At 36.7% G+C, this 21057-nt stretch overlaps 1 protein-coding gene across 4 annotated transcripts in view; it reads right to left on the reverse strand.

Annotated features, from left to right (window-relative positions):
- Positions 1 to 21057, reverse strand: part of DPP10 (dipeptidyl peptidase like 10) — a 648232-nt gene that overhangs the window by 442053 nt on the left and 185122 nt on the right. For all 4 annotated transcript variants that reach the window (XM_087856800.1, XM_087856769.1, XM_045804069.2 and 1 more), the window contains exon 3: positions 12686 to 12781. In XM_087856800.1, the coding sequence (XP_087712926.1) occupies positions 12686 to 12781 (96 nt within the window). The remainder of the gene's footprint in view (positions 1 to 12685; positions 12782 to 21057) is intronic.

Raw genomic sequence — 21057 nt, forward strand, 5'->3', positions numbered from 1 at the left:
ATAATCCTTTTAATGAACTGTTGGATTCTATTAGCAAGTATCTTGTTGAGGATTTTGGCGTCCATATTCATTAGGGAAATCGGTCTGTAATTCTCCTTTTTGAGGGGGTCTTTGCCTGGTTTGGGGATCAATGTAATATTGGCCTCATAGAATGAGTTTGGTAGCTTTCCTTCTGTTTCTATTTTTTGAAAAAGCTTTAGGAGAATAGGTATTATTTCTTCTTTGAATGTTTGGTAGAATTCCCCAGGAAAACCGTCCGGGCCTGGAGTTTTGTTATTTGGAAGGTTGTTTATCACTGACTCAATTTCTTCATAATTAATTGGCCTGTTTAAGAAATCAATTTCTTCCGGTTTCAATCTTGGTAGTTTATAGGTTTCCAGGAAGGATTCCATCTCTTCCAGATTGCTTAGTTTATTGGCATATAGCTGTTGATAAAAATTTCTAATAATCCTTCCAATTTCAATGGTGTTCGTCGTGACCTCTCCTTTTTCATTCATAATTTTAATAATCTGGGTCCTTTCTCTTTTCTTTTGGATAAGTCTTGCCAGTGGTCTGTCAATTTTATTGATTCTCTCCAAGAACCAGCTTCTAGTCCTGTTGATCTGCTCTACTGTACTTCTGGTTTCTGCTTGATTGATTTCAGCTTTAATTTTGGTCAACTGCTTCCTTGTGCGTGGATTAGGCCTGTCCCTCTGTTGCTGTTCCAGCTTCTTGAGGTGAGAATATAAAAACTGCATTTTAGATTTTTCTATTCTTTTGAGTGAGGCTTGGATGGCTATGTATTTCCCCCTTAGGACTGCCTTTGCAGTATCCCATAGGTTTTGGACTGTTGTATTTTCATTCTCATTGGTCTCCATAAATTGTGTAATTTGATTTTTGATTTCCTGGTTTATCGAGTCATTCCTGAGCAGGATGGTTCTTAGTCTCCAAGTGTTTGAGTTTCTTCCAAATTTTTCCTTGTGGTTGAGTTCCAATTTCAGAGCGTTGTGGTCTGAGAATATGCAGGGGATAATTTCAATCTTTTGGTATCGGCTGAGACCTGTTTTGTGTCCCAGAACATGGTCTATTCTTGAAAATGTTCCATGGGCATTAGAATAGAATGAGTATTCTTTGGTTCTGGGGTGTAGTGTTCTATATATATCTAAGAGGTCCAACTCGTCGAGTATGGCATTCAAAGCCTTTGATTCTTTGCTTAGTTTTTGCCAGGGTGTTCTGTCTATTTCTGAGAGTGGAGTGTTGAGGTCCCCTACTATTAATGTATTTTTATCTATATGTCTCTTTATTCTGGTTAAGAGTTGCCTTGTGTATCTTGCTGCTCCCCTGTTGGGGGCATATATATTTATAATTGTCATATCCACTTGTTGAATACTTCCTTTAAGAATAATATAGTGCCCTTCTGCATCTCTAACTATAGTCTGTAGTTTAAAATCCAATTTATCTGATATGAGAATTGCTACCCCAGCTTTCTTTTGAGGTCCATTTGCGTGAAAGATGGTACTCCATCCCCTTACTCTCAGTCTGAATGCATCTTTGGGTTCAAAATGAGTCTCTTGTAGACAGCAAATGGATGGGTCATTTCTTTTTATCCAATCTGCAACCCTGTGGCGTTTGAAACCAGAATTTAAACCATTAATGTTCAGGCTGAGTACTGAGAGATATGCTTTTAATTCTGCCATGTTGTCAGTAAAGTCTTTGTTTGTATTGGCTGTGACTTTCTGTTTTGTATCACTCTTGGGGCCTTTTTACTTTTATAGAACCCCCCGTAATACCTCCTGTAGGGCTGGTTTCGTGGTTACGAAATTGGCTAGTGACTGTCGATTCTGAAATGTCTTTATTTCTCCATCAATTCTGAATGACAGCCTTGCTGGATAAAGGATCCTTGGCTGCATGTTTTTCTCTGAAAGAGCTTTAAAAATGCTCCCCCAACCCTTTCTCTCATTCCAGGTCTGTGTAGACAGGTCTGATGTAATTCTGATGCCTTTGCCTTGGTACGTGAGAAATTTCTTTGCCCTGGCCGCTTTCAATACTGTATCCTTGGATCTCATATTTGCGAGTTGCACTATGACGTGACGTGGTGTAGGTCTGTCATGGTTGAGCTTGGGAGGGGTCCTCTCTGCCTCTTGGACACGAATTTTTGTTTCCCTTGCTAGATTAGGGAAGTTTTCAGCTACAATTTGTTCAAATATCTCTTCTAGACCTCTGTTTTTCTCCACCCCCTCGGGGATGCCGATGATTCTAACATTGGATCGTTTCGTTGAGTCAGTAATCTCCCGTAGCCAACATTCGTGGGCGTGGATTTTTTTAAGACCATCTTCTATTTTTAATTTTTCCTCTATTAACCCATCCTCCAATTCACTAACCCTTTCCTCCGCTTCCGTGACCCTGGCCGTCAGAGCCTCTAGTTTTGCCTGCATTTGGCTCATAGAATTTTTAATTTCTGTCAAATTCGCTCTCATTTCCGCCCTTAGGGATTGTATATTCTCAGTAATATTTTCCTGAATACTTTTTTCAAGTCTACTCATTATCTTGACCATTGTTACTCTGAATTCCATTTCTGATAATTTGGTTACATCCATATCCGTTACTTCTGTGGCAGAGGCCCCTGACTCACTGTCCTTTCTTTGCTGGGGGGGGCTTCTCCTTCTTGTCATTCTGATGAAGAGAGGTTGCGGGGTTTCCAGAGCCCAAAATTATTGACTGGGTCCCAGGCCGTGCCCCTTGTTTTATAGGGATCTTAGAGATGTGGGCTTCTTCTTTAAAGATTTTATTTATTTACTTATCTGAGAGAGGGAGACAGACAGCAAGAACGAAACAGAAGCAGGGGAGTGAGAGAGGAAGAAGCAGGCTCCCAGCGGAGGAGCCCGATGAGGGACTCCTTTCCGGAACGCTGGGATCACGCCCTAAGCTGAAGGCAGGCGCTCAATGACTGCGCCACCCAGGCGCCTGGGTTGTGGGCTTCTTGATTTTTCAGCCTGCCTTCTGTGTTCTGGGGGAGGGGCCTGCCGCGCCGATACTCAGGCAGCCCTGTTTGGGTAGAGTCTCCGTGCCCCTGCGAGGGAGGATGGGGATGGGCACTCTCTGAGCCGGTATTTCCAGGCTTTTGTTCTCTGGCGGCTTTCCCTGGCGGCCGGCTATGCCTCTTCTGAGGGTCAGAGCAGCAGAGGCTGCATTGTCGCAGAACAGAGGGATTGCGGCCCGTTCTCCACTGATGTTCTGGCCACTTTAACTCTGTTACTGTTGGTGCTGCTCAACCCTGCGGCGTCCCGGGATGTGCGCACCAACTCGGCGACCCTGCCCTCACTTCCAGGGCCGGCGCGTCTCTGTCCTTTGTGTTTCTAATGCCGCCAGCCACCGGCCGCCCCGTCTCTGTCCTTTGTGTTTCTAATGCCGCCAGCCACCGGCCGCCCCGCGCGCTCCCGGGTCTCCCGGTCTCAGTCTATGCCCGGTGAGCACACCTCGATTCCGGAGTTTCGTGAGAAGCCTGGTGGCGCGCGCACCCGGTTCAGGGTCTCAGTCTGCTGTTTCGCGGGTGCCGACCGCGAGTCCGCCCGCTCCCCCGTGCAGGTGGCCCGCCAGCCGCCAGCCGCCCCGCGAGCGCTCCGGGAGCTCCCGGTCTCAGTCTGGATCCCGTGAGCACACCGGGATTCCGGTGTTCCGGGAGATGCCTGGTGGCGCGCGCGTTCACGGCTCACCGGTCTCAGTCCGCTCTCTCGCGGGTACCCTCTGTGTGTCTTCCCGCTCCCCCGTGCAGGTGGCTGCCGCTTCCCGGCGCCCAAACACGGCGGCTCCCTCCCCCTTCCGTTTATCTTCCGATATCCGTGCACGGTTTACAGCTCCCCTCTTGGTACCTCAATACTCAGCGCTGGAGATGTTCATTTGTAGAGATCCAGATGCATCATCCTGCGTCTCAGGCTGATTCCGTGGTTATTTAGGCTGGTCTGGTACCTATCCAGCTCGACTCAGGGGACCGGCTGAAAAAGGGGTCCCCTACTCCTCCGCCATCTTAACTCCCATCCTGAATTTACTTTTACCCTGAAATATTAACACTGCTTTCTATGAGTAAATCCTTATCCCTATTCTCTCTCAGTGTTTTGTATAAATTATGTCATTTTAAGACAAGCTGGAATCTTAAAAATATTTCCTTAAAAAAACTATTTAGATTTAAATTCCGAACAAAAATCTGAATACTTGTAGTTAGTATATAAGGTTGCCATAGTATGATTTTTTTATAGCAAATATTTTGATTTTACTTTTGACTTCAAGTGCTTTAATGAAGGGTAATTTAAACTTGGGTTAAAAGCACAGTATGACATATAAACATACAGTGATAAGAAAATATTCTGGTAATTTAGAGATAAGAAAATACGTTTTAATGGTATACTTTTCTAAGTGCTTCTTTAATTTTGGTAGGAAATGATCTACTTTGATAGTAATGTATTTTGACATATGTTACTCTAAAAGGATAACAATTATATTTTAACCTAATTTTTCAATTATTTGACCTATGAATCAGAAACTAGGGATGTCACAATTTTAATAGCCCTTTATATGTTTTTATTACCAAGTGAAAGAAAGAACATTGGTAAAATACAGGGAATATTTTGTCCCAGTCTCTTGGGGAATAGGGGGTAAAACTGCTATGATAAGAACCTATACCCCTAAGATAGTCCAGGTCAGATTCTGCTTGACTGAAATCATATGTGCAATCTAAAGAAAAAAACAAAAAAAAAAAAACAAAAACCCCAAAAGAAAAGCAGAATCAGACTGGTAAATACAGAGAACTGACGGTTGCCAGAAAGGAGGGGGCGTGAGGGGAAAAAGGGTGAAGAGGAGTGGGAGACACAGGCTTCCAGTTATAGAAAGAATAAGACACAGGAACAAAAGGCGCAGCATTAAGAATATGTCATTGATATTGCAATAGCATTGTATGGTGACAGATGGCAGCTGCACTTGTGTGAGGACAGCATAACGTATGGACTGGTCAAATCACCATGTTGTACACCTGAAACTCATACAGCATTGAGTGTCAACTATAATCAAATAAAAAATGAAAAACAAAAAAGACAATCCAGTCCTGCTCTGAGAACATTCCTCTTCTCCCAGGCTTAGTAACAACCCTATGCTTCTCTCTGTACTTCTCCTTCTCACGTTAGTCTTGGGGCAAAAGAAGCATCTTTCATCCCAGCGTTGCAGGGCTGGGGGGCTCTTTTCAGGTCTACCATAGATAAGATGGTATTCCTAGTGTCCTCCTTCACATCTTTAAGGGCTCCACACTCCCCAGCCCCTGTCAGACATCCTTGACACTCATCATTTTGGGTCATGTCTCTAACTTGTTTTCTTAAATGTTTTTAAAGATTTTATTTATTTAGTTGAGAGAGAGAGAGCGCACCAGTGAGAGGGAGAGAGAGAGAGAGAATCTGAAGCAGGACTCAATCCTACAATCATGAGATTGTGACCTGAGCCGAAACCAAGAGTCAGAGGCTTAACCCACTAAGCCACCCAGGCACCCCCTAACTCGTTTTCAAATAATAAATAAGTACCCAAAACCGTGATGAATTAAGTATTTAGTGAGCAGAAAGTATTTACATTTTAATAAGAATTTCAGTAATTCTTCACATGTGACAGAAGTAACAACATAGTTGCTGCATATTTGGAAAATACAGACAAAAAAGGAGAAAAAATTAAAAACAGTAACTCATAATCACTCCGTCAGAAAGTTACTTAATATGTTAGCATATTTAATTCCGATATCATGTTCTTTGCACCCACATATGTGTACATGCTTGTAATGTAACTGTGAATGTACAGTGTGTGTAATTCTATAAGACTGCAATTCTATATCCAACAATTTTCACTTAACATTTTATTCTCAGGTGTCCTAATATCACCAGTTTTTTCACAAGATCAGTTTTAATAGCTGTATTATATTCCATTAAATAGATGGAAAACTAGATGAAGGTAAGTTATCTAACCATACACCTAGTTTTGCACGTGTACTTTATGATATTTTGTCCTTATATGTCATATTGTAATAAAAATATAAATTATCCCCCCGAACCTCATGGTCATGAGTTCAATTGTAGCATTTTGATTATCACCCTGATTGATGGTTATGTTGTGCTTTTTTTTTTTTTTTTTTAGAAAATAAAAAATAAGACAAAAGAGTTAACATTCTGTTGGAGAGGGCTGGGAGTGAGAATGCTGTAAGCATTGTAACTAGCTCCCTATGCACAAAAAAAATACAAAAGCTTCTGCAACACAGTGAATGGATAGACAAAAATTCTAGCTGATAAAATAGTGCCAAACGAAAAATAACAAACAAGATTCATTTGTTTGATTCCCCCAATTTTGAGTTTTCTTATTATTGTAACTATTATTGATATTGTTTCCATAATTTGCTTTATTTTCCATGAAGAATACAACAATGGCTTTTCACGTTCTGTGGAATATCCCAGATACCATTCATTGGGGTAAGAGGGGGCATTTACAAAGAAATATCGGGGGCTTTTACAAAGGTGTCTACAGCATCTCTAGAAGTGGTTATCAAGATTCTGACCATTTGAAGATCTATAAGGCTTCAGACCTTCCTTTTTTACTTACATATTTTCTTATCTTTTTCATTTTGCCTTTACCTTTGTTATCTTTGCTTTTTATATAGTTTGCTTATTTAATTTTTCCTGTGCTTCTACACATAGGAACTATTACCCCCAGTTTAAATGAAAACAAAGTAAAACAAAATACAAACATTAGTAGGCTTTTAAAAATTGTTGAGAGACCCTGGTTTGTTTCATTTTAGTGACTTCCGTGTATCAATATGTCATTTTGTCACATACCATTTAAAAGATAACAGGTTTACATATCTGGTTCTAGATATCACCTTGGGAGATGGGCTGAACTGGTCCCAAAATTAAATTCAATAAAATCATGATTAAATCCAGAGCCTCGGACATCATCGCTCATCACAACCAGCCATTTAAAAAAAAAAAAAATGTGCAACAGCTCACATGCTAGATGGACACTGGGAAGGGCAGGCTTGTATAGATCAGAGAAAAATCTATGCATATCATGAGAAAAGGAACAGAAATGAATCCTCTACTGTTTGTGGATCAAGGGATCCACACATATAGATCAAGGAAAATAGAGTGAATTATCCCATTATGCTAATTAAGCTACTTATTGAGTATGACATGAGTCCAGGCAGGGTGCTAACTGCTGGGGTGACTCAAACATGAATGTGACACGGGTTCCACTCTTCAGGGCTTTCTGTCTCTCAGATCTGATGTTGGCAAACTACAGCCAGCTGGCAAAGTACTGGTCACTGGTCCACAATGGGACAAGCTTAATTGAGAGTACACATTTAGAAACTCTGGTAGCAATTCCACCCACATCACTGTAAGTTCAAATGCACAAGCGGACTTATCTCACTGAGCAGGTGAACTAGTGGGTGAGCCAGTGACAAACTAGCTACACACAATAGATCTCATTACGAGACGCTATAATTTAACATTAGATTGTCTATTATAACCCAGATGTATTTAAAATCCAAAATCTCCTTTTTTATCAAAAGATAATTTAAATGATCTATACTTTGCAGGATAAATTTTAAAACTGGCTAGTGGTAAAGAGTCAAAGTTATCAAGTTATCTCATGATTCATTTTGAGTAAAAGCTCAAAACTGCTTTAAAGTCTTCTGTTTTCCATTATGATCACCCTCATTTTGGAGACTGATTTCTCTTCTACTATGAATATTATTAAAACAGAAAATAGAAATAATTGAAATAAAGTTTATCCTCGGTGAGTAGTGCTGTCATCAGTCTAACCTAGATTATTTAACTTAACAAGAAGGAACCAAGCTAATTTATTACATTAAAACTTTAAATAGTGATATGCCGGTGACTCCTCAAAATATGAGAATAGGCATTCAGTGTGAATGATTACTCCCAATATTTGTTTAATTCTGATTTTGGAATAACAAAAAGTTAGCGGTATGTTAGTAATACTCTATTAATTACCGGTATACAGTCTCCCAAACAAAGTAATATTTGAAATTCTTCCTTTAGTTCCAATATTACGTTTGTACTTAGTGTATTTTTGAAATAAAATTTTAGAACTCTTGATTGCAGTAAAATGAAATTCGGGGTTGTATCTGAATATCTAGTTATTCTTTTTTTTCAGTTATTTACTTTTATTGTATTTTTTCGAGTATTGATTCATGCCAAAATGAAAATAACACGGAACAGCATGGATTTGAACTATGTGGGTCCTTATTTATATGAAGATTTTTTGATACGCTACAGTACTGTAAGTGTATTTTCTCTTCCTTACAATTTTCTTAACATTTTCTCTCTAGTTTATTTTTCCCCTATTCTCATTATTTATTTTTAATTTTTAATGTAAGTTTTTATTTTAATCCCAGATTGGGAACATACAATGTAATATTAGCTTCAGGTGTACAGTACAGTAATTCAACAGCTCCATATACCACCCTGCGCTCATCATGACAAGTGCAGTCCTTAATCCCCATCACCTGTTGAAACCATCCCCTAATCCCCTCCCCTCTGATAACCATCAGTTTGTTCTCTACAGTTGAGTCCATTTCTTGTCTTGTCTCTCTCTCCCTTTCTTAATTTTTCCCTTTGCCTGTTTATTGTGGTTCTTAAATTCTAGATCATTTTATAAGAATACAGTGTGTAATAGGTATAATACATGAAATATGTATCAATCAACTGTTTATGTTATCAGAAAGGCTTCCAGTCAACAGAAGGCTACTAGTAGATAAGTTTCTGGGGAGTCACAAGTTATAAGCGAAATTTCAAGTGTGCAAGGTGGTTCGAGCCCCTAACCCTGTGCTGTTCAAGGGTCAAAGGTAAAAACAAATGAATAACATTTAAAAATAGTGATCTTTCACAATAGTTTTAGAAGCACTGTCTTAGAAGAGGTGAGGTATGTTATAATTATAACGGAGGTGTAAATTTCTCTATGGGAGAGTCAAACCTTAGAGTGTAGAGGAAAGAAAATGATCCTCCCAGCTGACGAGACAAACAGTCACTGGCTTTGCTCCTGGGCATCAGGTTTCAAATGGGATAAAATCTGGGCTTTCCTATTGGGGGAAGGGATTCCAGAGGGAGAAAATAGTGTGGGCAAAGGCACAGAGTCAAGGAAGTTTTGAGCTTACGAAGAACATCAAGAAGTTCAATGTGCCTAAAATACAGTATAGAGCTGACTACTAGGAAAGAGGCTGAGTTTACTTCTGAGAGGCTTGCTACAAAGGGAAGACTGAAATTTACTCCAATGGCAAAGGGGTTCCTCTGATGTTTTTTGAAAAGTGCATTAACAGTTTTCAGCTGGGCCTTATAAAGTTGTATTTGTCAGGAGACTGATGGAGGGATTGGATGGAGACCTATGTGACTAAAAAAAAAGGGGAGGGCATTACTTTTCCTAATTAGTTATAAAAATCACTCAACATACACTTTATTAAAGAAAATTATGTAAAAAAAATGTAACGGCAAAAAGAAAAAAAAAAAAAGGAGGCCAAAATCCAGACATCTGGACAATCACTGGTAAACAATACAAATAATGGGATATCACAGGCCATCCACACTATTTTGAAGACCTCTTTGTTCACATTTTATATCATCAACATATCAATAAATATGCTTATATATCTTTCTTTTCGTGACCATGTTAACTTAACAGTACATGGATATACCTAGGAAGAGGACACTCCTGCAATACTAAGGATGAAAAGATTCATAGCAATGAAATCTACAATGAGATTATTAAAGAGGCTGGCCGTGTGTTGGAGACTGGGAATAGCATCTCAAAGTTGAACAATGAAAGAGGGTAAGTTTTGTACTTAAATATAGTGGGTAAATCAGTGTCCATCTCTTACCAGCTGTGTTTTGGATACATTTTTCTGCTGAAGTCTCCGTTTTCTGGGGTTAATAATTTTAACTTTACATACTAGTCATGAAATATGGATAGAAAGCGTCTAGCACAAAACCCAACACAGAAGGCCCTCAATTAATGTTAGGTCTTTCTTTGATGATTGATTGATCATCGAATGTATGTGGGGAGATGAATAATGTTACCGAAGATGGATTTCCAGGCTTCAAGGTGACATAACTAGGAAGAAGATGCTATAAAAATGGAGATTTCAAGGATATGAGCAGATCTGCGGGAAGGCAGTTGTTAAGCTAACCATGAACATGAGCACCCATCCAAGGCTGCGATGACATTCACAGAGAGATTAGTTGAGAAACAGCATAATGAACGACATTGCCGCACTACATCCTAGACTTGCCAGGGCCAGCTCGACTCCCTCCTTCTCCTTGACCGGTAATGCATTAAGTGTTCCTAGGAGACCTCCAAGAATTAAACAAAGCTTCCAAACGAGCTCAGCTTTGACTTCTTCGAGCCACTTATATACTAAGACGACCTAAGTGAGACATCTCATAAAGAAAAAGATGACAGTTCACCCATAGATATAATCTGTGATAATGAGGCCAAGATCACACATTTTATTCATATAGTTCCCACTGTATTTTCTGGCTATGTGAGGAATATGTAAATAGGCCGTGTCTAGTGATTGCCAAAAAGGAGATCTGAGTTGGATAAGAGAAATGAATGAGCACAGATCTATTCCTCTACTCGAAAAGCAACCCAGTGCACACAATCTACTGACAGGGAGTCAATTTCTTCAGTGGTATTTGTAAGGACTGCCTGCATCGGAAAGCTTAAATTCTGTTTAACCCTGTTTAAAAGATTCTTATGTCAAATTATTTTATAAATATTTTAGGTCTTAGGTTTTACATAGAGTATAATGATAACACTGCAGCTCTGTCCAAGGATATTTTCTCAAGATCAGGAAAAGAAATGACGAAAAAAACTGATGAAAACGATTAACTGCAAATATATTATTCTGGTACCGTGTAAAGGGTTAAAGTAGAATGTGTGTCCTAGATATTGAAATGCGGTTTAATTTAGCAAGCAGTTCACCGTGAGTATGTGTCCGGGCTTTTGGCACTTCAATATCGAAGTGTCAGCTATACACAGGAGTAAATGCCCCTTTAAGTAGTCCAAGCTCGCCTGAGAAGGGAGATGAAGCCCGTGGTTTTTTTTTTCTTGCTTTCCAAAGTCAAAGACTACACAAATTTCTATAGTTTGGCCAAAATCATGGTAAATAAAACAGAAGGTTCCCGAGCAGTTCGAATCTAATGACTCCCGATTTTTCCCACAATGTTTATGTCACCTCCTCTAATAGAAAGCAGAAATGTTAGCAAGTACAAAGATGATTTTAAAATTAAAAACAGTGGAAAGATTTGTGAGAGATCCATGCAATGTCTGGTAATGATATACCTCTTTATTGGCCTTCCTGAGTCATAGCGCTCGTCTGAACTAAATGCAGGGTACATCTAAAGTAGTGAGCAAAGCAACAGTATGGCAAATACCAAATTTATGAACAATTCAAAATAAAAATTTATAAAGAAATTAATAAAATGCTATCTTGTTTGCTGTGTCTATAATACCATCACCATGATATACACTCATCTTCCAAACAATTTTAACTGAAACTTGAGTTTATCTAAAAATAACACTGGACTTCAATTAAACACATTCATTCATTTATTCAAATCTTGAGTGCCTGCTGATCTCCAGGAACTCTATCAGTGCTAGGTAAACAAGTATGATTTGGCCTCTGCCCTCACAAACTAAGTTACATTCTTTTTATAGCTTCCACAAATTATCATTTAATTTGCAGACATAAATGCACTTAATTAGAATATTAGAGAAGAAAAAATGGACTGTATGCGAGATGATCTTTATTAGATAAAAAGGCAAAGCTCTTTTTTATCTGTCATACAAATAATCTACTCCATGCCTGACAAACAAGCAAAGTTATTATGTCTAAATAAAGTGAAGGGCAAATATTAACAGCTATCTAACCAGTGATTAGTATGGTCAGGCAAACTGGAATAGTCAAGGAATTGAAACATGACTTCCTTTTTACCAACACATCTCTTAGCTATCTAGTAACTTTTCCTATTACCTTTTATTAAGACAAACCAAAGCCCATCGAGCCATTCAGTGGTTTTTATTTTATGGTTGTTTCCTTTTTAATCTAAATGTTTTTAAACTTTTGATAATAATAAAATCAGAAATAACCTAGGGAAATTGAGGAAGTGTTTTCCTGGAAAAGGACAAAGTGCAGTGTATTTCCATGCCGTATCCAAGTATTTCAACTTTGCAAAGATTCTTCCTAGTTTGTAGCGCTTAAGCTTAAAAAGAAAAGCCACAAAGAGAGAAAAGAAAACTAATCTGATTGCCAAATTTGAAGCACTTACCTATGTAGGCTCCCCAAATCTAGACTTCCACACCAAGTAGATTATCCAGAGAAGTGTTAAGATTTAACACATGCTTAAAGCCACAGAACTAGTGATTGTGAAGAACAGCAGAGATAGAACAGTCAGTCTAATACTTGGAGAATAATTTGATTGATGACCTATTTCAGGAATTGGTTTTCTTGCACAAGAGCCAAGGTATTATTTTCTGATTAAGTAGTATATTGGTATATGTAACCGTTGAAGCATAATGTCAATTAAAGTACTAAACTACCATTATTTACTTTAATTTTGATGACATGGAATGCAAAATAAATACAGCACATACAAATGCGGGCACGTACCGTTGATCCACCGGGCTCCTGGGTCATGAAGCACAAAGTCTCTCCTGAAGAGGTCTTCTAAAGACAATCTAGTTTCTGATGAATTTGTGAGTTCATCTAAAATAAAACAAATATTAGGTTAGACGCTTATCTCATGTTAGTTTTTAAAACTAGTGAATTATAAAATCTGGAATATGTTGGTTCAAAGATGTTAACTAGAGGACAATATAAAACAGTTATCTTCCTATGGCCTTTGGCATTTGAAGCTTTTTGTTTCATGAACTTTTTCAATATATTAAGTTATTTTAAATATTATAATTATCTTCATCTAGCACAAATTTAATAGATAACCTTTGTTATATGGTGATACATCATATAAAAGCAGTTAAGAGTTTCTGCTCTACATTGTGCCCACACGTTTTTCAGGTTTTAACCGTAACCTAGCCCATTACTTTTCAAAACAACTTTGACATATTCTCCTAATGCTAAACTTGTATTTTAGTTGTAAACACCAAGATGAGAGAGTTGAGGGTCTTGATATAGATGATACAGAAAACCTCCCAACTCAGAGGGAAGTTCACCAAACACACAGAATGAATACCAAGTTCCACCAAACAAATACTGAAGAGATTTAGGAGTTCAATATAAAAATTCAAATAATACAATTCCAGAATATTAATGAAAAGCACACATTTATGTAAGCCCCTGACATAAAACTAGTTTCACTCTTTTTTATAGTTCAAGAATCTATGAAATGGAAGGATAATATGGTTGAACTACCAGAATCAGGCATAACAAACATGCTTTTGATGCAAGAGGCTATAGAAAGTTAGCAGTATTTCATTTTCTTTTCGATAGCATTTTTTATTTACTGTGTAAAATCATCTTTGTTACCTTCCAGCTGTGACCTTCACTCTGGTTGAAAATAAAATGTCAGAGATATATACTAACCTCATTAGATATTGTTTTTTTAAAGATTCAGCACTTATTGCAGTGAGAGCTTTGTTTCTTCCAGCTGAAAAGCTGGGGTAAAGAATCGATAACTTCAAATGCAATTTCCTTTCACATGAATCAACCACATCTTTACCCATGAAATAATTGCTAAAAAACAACTGAAAAAAAATATTACTAATGGTGATAGTGAGAACTGTACAATCCCAAGGCTAGTGCAGGACATTGTGATCATATATGGATTCTCAGAACAAAATGCTTCATTCGATAGCCCAACGCATCAAAATTGGAACTTTCGTTACTCATTCAGCATATACTGGACCTTACATTTCCAAAATTTTAAATGAAGTATTGTAAGTTACTGGAGACATATCTAGCATCTGTCCTGAGGGATTCACACTTGCAAAGCAAGAAAGAATATGCTAAATGTCAGAATGAGGATACAGAGTACTGCGCAAGTTCAAAGAAAGGAAGGGAAAAGTCTTGCAAAAAGCATCAGAGAAGGCCTAAGTTCTAAATAAAATGGCCAACTCTCATCTATTGCTGGAGAGAATGCAAAGTGTTAAAGCCACTTTGGAAGACAGTTAAGTGGTATCTCACAAAACTAAATATGCAATCCAGCATTTGTGCTTTGTGGTATTTACCCAAATGAGTTGAAAACCTATATCCACACAAACCTCTGGGTATGAACTTTTATAGCAGCTTTATTCATAATTGCCCAGACTTGGAAGGAACCAAGATGTCCCTCAGGAGGTGAATCAATAAACAAACTGTGATATACCCAGATGACAGAATATTATAAAGTGATAAAAAAAATAAGCCATCAACTATGAAAACATATGGAGGAAACTCAAATGCCTACAACTAGGTAAAAGAAGACAATTCAAAAATACTATACACTGTATGATTCCGACTATGTAATATTCTGAAAAAGACAAACTAGGGAGACACTAAAAACACCAGTGTTTGCCAGGGGTTGTGGGGTAGGGAAGAAAAAACAGGTGGAACACAGAGGATTTCAAAAGCAGTAAAACTACGCTGTATGATCTATAATGGTGGATACGAGTCATGATACATTTGTCTAAATCAGGGCGCCTGGGTGGCTCAGGCGGTTAAGCACCTCTCGATTTTGGCTCAGGTCGTGATCTCAGGGTTGTGAGATTGAGCCCTGCATTGGGCTCCAAGCCTAGCACACAGTCTGTCTGAGCTTCTCTCTTTCTCTTTCTCCCTCTGCTCTTCCCCCAGCTCTCCTTCTCTCTCTCAAATAAATAAAATCTTAAAAATCTTAAAGAAAGAAAAAAATAAATATATATATATTTTTTTTTCTTACAAATAATTTTTTTCCTTAGGTAAATTCCACATATTTTGTCTACTGTATCTTTAATGATACAGATTTTGCACATGTTTTATTACTACATGTTTTACAATGCAGATACAGATATAGATGTTAATGTAAGAAATATCTTATAGGGGCGCCTGGGTAGCGCAGTCGTTAAAGCGTCTGCCTTCGGCTCAGGGCGTGATCCTGGCATACCGGGATCGAGCCCCACATCAGGCTCCTCCGCTAGGAGCCTGCTTCTTCCTCTCCCACTCCCCCTGCTGTGTTCCCTCTCTCACTGGCTGTCTCTCTGTCACATAAATAAATAAAATCTTTAAAAAAAAAAAAAATAAAGAAATATCTTATAAGGCAAGGACATCATTCCAAATAATCTTATTTTCAAATAATATTTCAAACAATATATCAATAATTCTCAAACTTATCATCCTTTATATGGGATTTAGAATCATATTTCAACCTACCAAATGGAGAATCTTATTAAAATTGCACCACATATGCAGAGTAAATTGGAAAACTTTCACCATTTTGTAATATTAAAGCTTTTCACTCAGGGGGCGCCTGGGTGGCACAGCGGTTAAGCGTCTGCCTTCGGCTCAGGGCGTGATCTCAGTGTTATGGGATCGAGCCCCACATCAGGCTCCTCCGCTAGGAGCCTGCTTCTTCCTCTCCCACTCCCCCTGCTTGTGTTCCCTCTCTCACTGGCTGTCTCTATCTCTGTCAAATAAATAAATAAAATCTTAAAAAAAAAAAAAATAAATAAATAAATAAATAAAAAATAAAGCTTTTCACTCAGAACTACTTATACCACTCACATTTTATGTACATTTATAATATTGCATCTTCTATTTTTCATATAGATCCTTTACTTTTCCTACTAGATTTAGTCCTAATTATATATAGTTTATTATTACCATGAACAGAATATTTCTCATTCTTACTTCAATATTCTATATTACAGATATATATATATATATATGTATATATATATATGTATATATATATATATATATATAATTTTAAGGTATTTGCAGATTCACATGAAGTTATAAGAAATAATAAAGAAAATCCTTTCACCCAGTTTCTCTCCAATACATGCAACATCTTGCATAATCAATATCACAAAAGAAATTGATATTTATACAGAGTTATTCAGATTTCAATTCTACATGTACTCATTTGTGTATGTGTGTGGGGGTATTTTTGGTTCTATGTAATTTTATCATATATGACGAGCACCAGTCATGATACAGAATAGCTCTATCACCAGCATAGAACTGCAGTTTTATTACCATAGCCTCCCTCTGCAGCCATTGGCAAACACTAACCTATTTTCCATCTCTGTAATTTTGTTATTTCAAGAATACTATGTAAAAAGGGTAGTACAACACGCAACCTTCAGAAATGGGCTTTTTTCATTCAACATCATTCCCTCAAGATCCATATAAGTTGTTGAGGCTATCAACACTCTGTTCCTTTTGATTGCTGAGTAATAATCCAGGGCATGAATATACCACAGTTTGCTGAACCTTTTATTTGTTGAAGTGCATCTGGGTTGTCCTTTGTAGTTTTGAGTTATTACGACTATGACGTCTACAAGCAATTTTTCACAGGTTTTGTATGAACATAAATTGTCCTTTGGGATAAATGCCAAAGTGTGCAATTGCCGAGTCACATGGTAAGCATATGTTTAGTTTTGCAAGAAAATGTCATAGGTTTATCTGGAGTAGTTATATCATTTTGCATTTTCAACAGCAATATATAAATGATCCAAGTTCTCTGCATTCTTCCTACAATTTGTTTTTCGTGTGTATGTGTGAGCGTGCGTATGTTTTTAATTTAGCTATTCTGATATCAAAGTAATGATATCCCATTGTGGTTATAATTGGCATTTCCCTAATAACTAATGAACATCTTTTAATGTGAATATTTGTCAACAGATTTCCTTCAGTGAAATGTCTGTTCGTGCCATTTGTCCATTTCTAATTGGATTGCTTTTGTTTGTGTACTTGTTTCATGTTGAGTTATAAAATTCTTTATTCTAGACACAAATCACTTGTCAGATATTTCAATTTCAAATATTTCTTCCAAGTCACTATCTTGTCTTTTCGTCCTCTTAAAAAGGACTTTTTTCAGAAAAAAAGCTTTCAAAATCACTGTGGTCCAGTTTATCAATTTTTCCTTTGATAAATCATGCTTTTGCTGTCAAGAAGAAGAATGCTTCACCTATTCTGAGGTCCTGAAGATTTTGTCCTATTTTTTTTTTTCTAATGGGGTCATAGTTGTATATTTTATATATAAGTCCCTGATGGCATTTTGAGTTACATTCCGTATATGATTTGAGGATCATTTGTGATTCATATTTCATTTAATTTTCTTCTACTGGATGCCCAATTGCTCCACCACCATTTGTTAAAAAGCATTTATTTCATTTTAGTGAATGATTCCATTATGGTCAATGTCAAAAACAATGTTGCATAATAATGGTGGTAGTGAAATACCTGTCCTTTTTTTCCTACAATGGCAGCATCTTCAATATTTCATTATAGAATATTTTTTTTTCTAGAATTTTGGTAAGGAATCTCTATCATTTGTAGGTAATATTTTTTTATCCCTATGTCAGAGTTTTTATTTGAAATTATTACCATATCATCACGCAGTTCCAACCTCTTTCATATAAACGTATTTTTTCCTTTACTGTATTGATATAAAAATTATATAAATGAAACTTCCTATTTCCAGCCAACTTATATGTTTATAACAAAGCCCAATTGGTCAGGTGAATTGTTAAAATTATACACTGCTAGATTAATATGCAAAATCTTTACTTAAATGTTTAGATCCATATTGATGAATGAAATGGCATGATACATTTTTTTCCATTTTGTATTATACTGTTCAGTTAACATTTTAATATTTATATTAAATATTTTTTGAACTTTTCCTGTGATCTGCAATGATTTCATTTATTTAAAAAGAAGATTTTTTTCTACTAACTCCAATTGTACCTGGAATTAATTTTTAAATCAACCCACCAAAGTATTTCAAATTATTTTAATTAATCTTCCTTTTAAACAATAATCAGAGAGATACATGTGATTTAAGGATTAATTTCTTTGGTTTCAATCATTAAGGAGAGAATGAACTATATACTTCATTCTTTTTTTTTCTTTCTTTTTTCCCTTTATTTCTTTCTTCATTCCTTTCTTTAAATTTGCCTTAGCAGCGAGCACTATCCCTGAGGTCTCTTGAATTTTTCAGTCCTGGAATAAAGACTTCTTCTGCCTACATATGATGAATAATTAAGCTTCTTATTTAATACCCTCCCAAGCTGGCTTTTATCCTCTCTTTCTCTTCAAATCTCATCAGAATCTTTTGGGGTGTTCATCCTTTGCAATTAATCTTCCATTTTCCAAATGCCCTCCAAATCCTATTGGGTATTTTCATTCCACAGGGGAAAGTGAGGCCCAGGAAGGTTAAATGTGACAAAGGTTACATGGTTAGTAAGAGGCAGGAGTGAAACTGGAACCTGATTTATTAAGCTCCAATGTCTCTCAATTCAGTTTTCTCTCCTCATCCTCTTTCAGACTATATCAGTTAGATCTTTTTAAAAAAGACAATATACAATTTTATAAATGTTATTTTAAGAATATTCTTACCGTCTTTTAGCCACAAGAACCCTTCCCCAAATTGAAATTCAGCCACTCAGTGTCCTCCCCGCCACCCCCCCACCCGGACCTTATTAGCATTCCCTTCTGTTTCAACTTGCTTAAGAAAATCCCATTGCCACGGTCCTTCTCTTTTCTCAAAAACAGTGATGTCACAGCTCTCACTAAGAAGTAGGGCTTTTTGTTTGTTTTCTTCAAGAAATGGCCTGTAACATGTCAGGAAAATTCCAAATTAAACCTCTGCTCACTGTTGGGTGCTATTTCGTGTCACCTCTTCAGTAGTGTTCCCTGTCACACCTCATCAGCAAATATTTATAAACCACATTAGAATCTAATTTCATAGGAACTTAAATTATGTGAGAATCATCTCGAAAAATATTTTTTAATCTGGAGATATCTTATTATTTGATACATTTTTAACAATTTTATCTGTATTTCAACACAAAGGCCATACTTAGCAACAATCACGGACACCATTCATTCATCCCAAATTCACTCACAGTGAACACTGAGAAGGTAGGTCAGAAGGAAAGTGGTAACAGAATGAAAATGATTTTAAGAGATGACTCCCTCATGTAAAGAACCTTTCTTATAAATCTTCATAAGAGGGAATTCTGAAACACTATCTACTCCCTAATATAACTAAATATTACTTAAATTTAATATCCATCTCTCTTGGGGTGCCTGGGTGTCTCAGCTGGTTAAGCCTCCAACTCTTGGTTTTGGCCTTTTTCTCCCTCTCTAAAAAATAAAATAAATAAAAATAAACAATTAAAAAAAAAAAGAGAGATAGGTGTAGGTTGTACCAGGACACAGCTTGTGAGTTTTTTTCCTGTTCCAATCATATGTACTTTCATTCTTCAAATTTACAATATGAACTATCTAATTCTTTAACTGAGAATTAGCAAACCATTATTCAGTTGCTTAGTGATAAATTAAGAAACATTAAAGAGAATTTGGAATTGTTTATCTTATCTCGAATGACATACATTTAGACATTTAGTCTGTTGTATAGTGTTTCAGCGTCCTAGTGAAAGAAAATAGTGGCGGGGAAAGGATGGAAAATAAGAAGGGAACTAATGCTTCAGCTGTTAGATCATAAAACAAAACTTTACGATATGTTGACTAGTTAGGAATGTACAAGCAACAAATATTTTGAATAGGTCTGGAATTTAGCCATGACTATTATATAAGAAGGGGTGGAAGGGATGTTATCATTTCAATGAATTTTAAAAATTCACCAATGTTTAAATTGTAAATGTGCTAGAAGAGTAGCCTGCACTGATACTAAATAGGGAAAACTGGTAACAACCTGTAAGCTATATAGAGATCTAAACACTGTGGTGGGAAATGGAGGTGGTGGCACAGTGGGCGTCGGGAGAGAAGAGAAAATCACATGAACAGAAAGAGGAAATGGCTTTGTACTTCTTGTGGGAAATTCTAACTACCTGATTAGATATTTTTTATTAGTGTTATAACAGGAAATTATGTCAAATAGGATTTAAATTAAAAGAAGTATTTCTGAACCTCTGATGTCAAGAGTAAACTAGATAAAAAGTAACACAATTAGTTTCTATAGAGTCCAAGAACTGAAAGTCATAAATTAGTTTTTCTTCAGTTCAATACTAAAGAACTTTCTTTTTTCTTCTAAGATTATGCAATCAACTTATTTCAAAAGGCCATTTAAAAGCAAAATTGGATTTTTGGAAGAAAGCACACAAACACCAGTAACAGTCTATGATCTTAAGACAGACTAGAGCAGAAAAAAGAACATGGAATGAATTATTTAATGTCAGTTCTGTCACTGAATTCATGTTGCCAAAGCTGAATGTTTTAGCTAAGATTCTATATCTTGTAACTATTTAACAAATGATTACTTTGTTTCCAATTTTTTGAGTACAGTTGACATACAATGTTACATAAGTTTCAGTTGTACAACTTAGTGGTTTGGCAAGTTTATATATTATATGCTATGTTCATCACAAGTGTAGCTACCATCTGTCCCTTTACATCCCTATTACAATATCGTTGACTGTATTCCTTATGCTGTGCTTTTTATTCCTAGGACTTACTCATACCAGAACTGGAAGCCTATTTCTCCCACTCCCCTTTACCTATTTTCCCCAAACCCTAACTCTTCTATTCCTCTTTCCTCTTGTGATTTTTGTTATATTGTGCATCTTATTAGATTTTGGTGCTACTCTTCATAATTATAACTATAATCATAGGGTCCTATTTGGTTAACAAATACTTAACCTTTTATCAGCAACTATTAATTATTATAGGTTTTCAGACATGAATCTATACACATGTATACACACTCACATATATATACACACATCAGAGAGGTATCTCATATTTAATTGTAAAATAACTAAAGATATGTGACCCAGTACCTTATTAGTGAAGAATGAGTATTGAGAGGTGGATTTTTTTAT

This window comes from Ursus americanus, chromosome 1, assembly GCF_024610735.1.
Source record: "Ursus americanus isolate L20-20 chromosome 1, mUrsAme1.1.p, whole genome shotgun sequence".
Classification (NCBI taxonomy): domain Eukaryota; kingdom Metazoa; phylum Chordata; class Mammalia; order Carnivora; family Ursidae; genus Ursus; species Ursus americanus.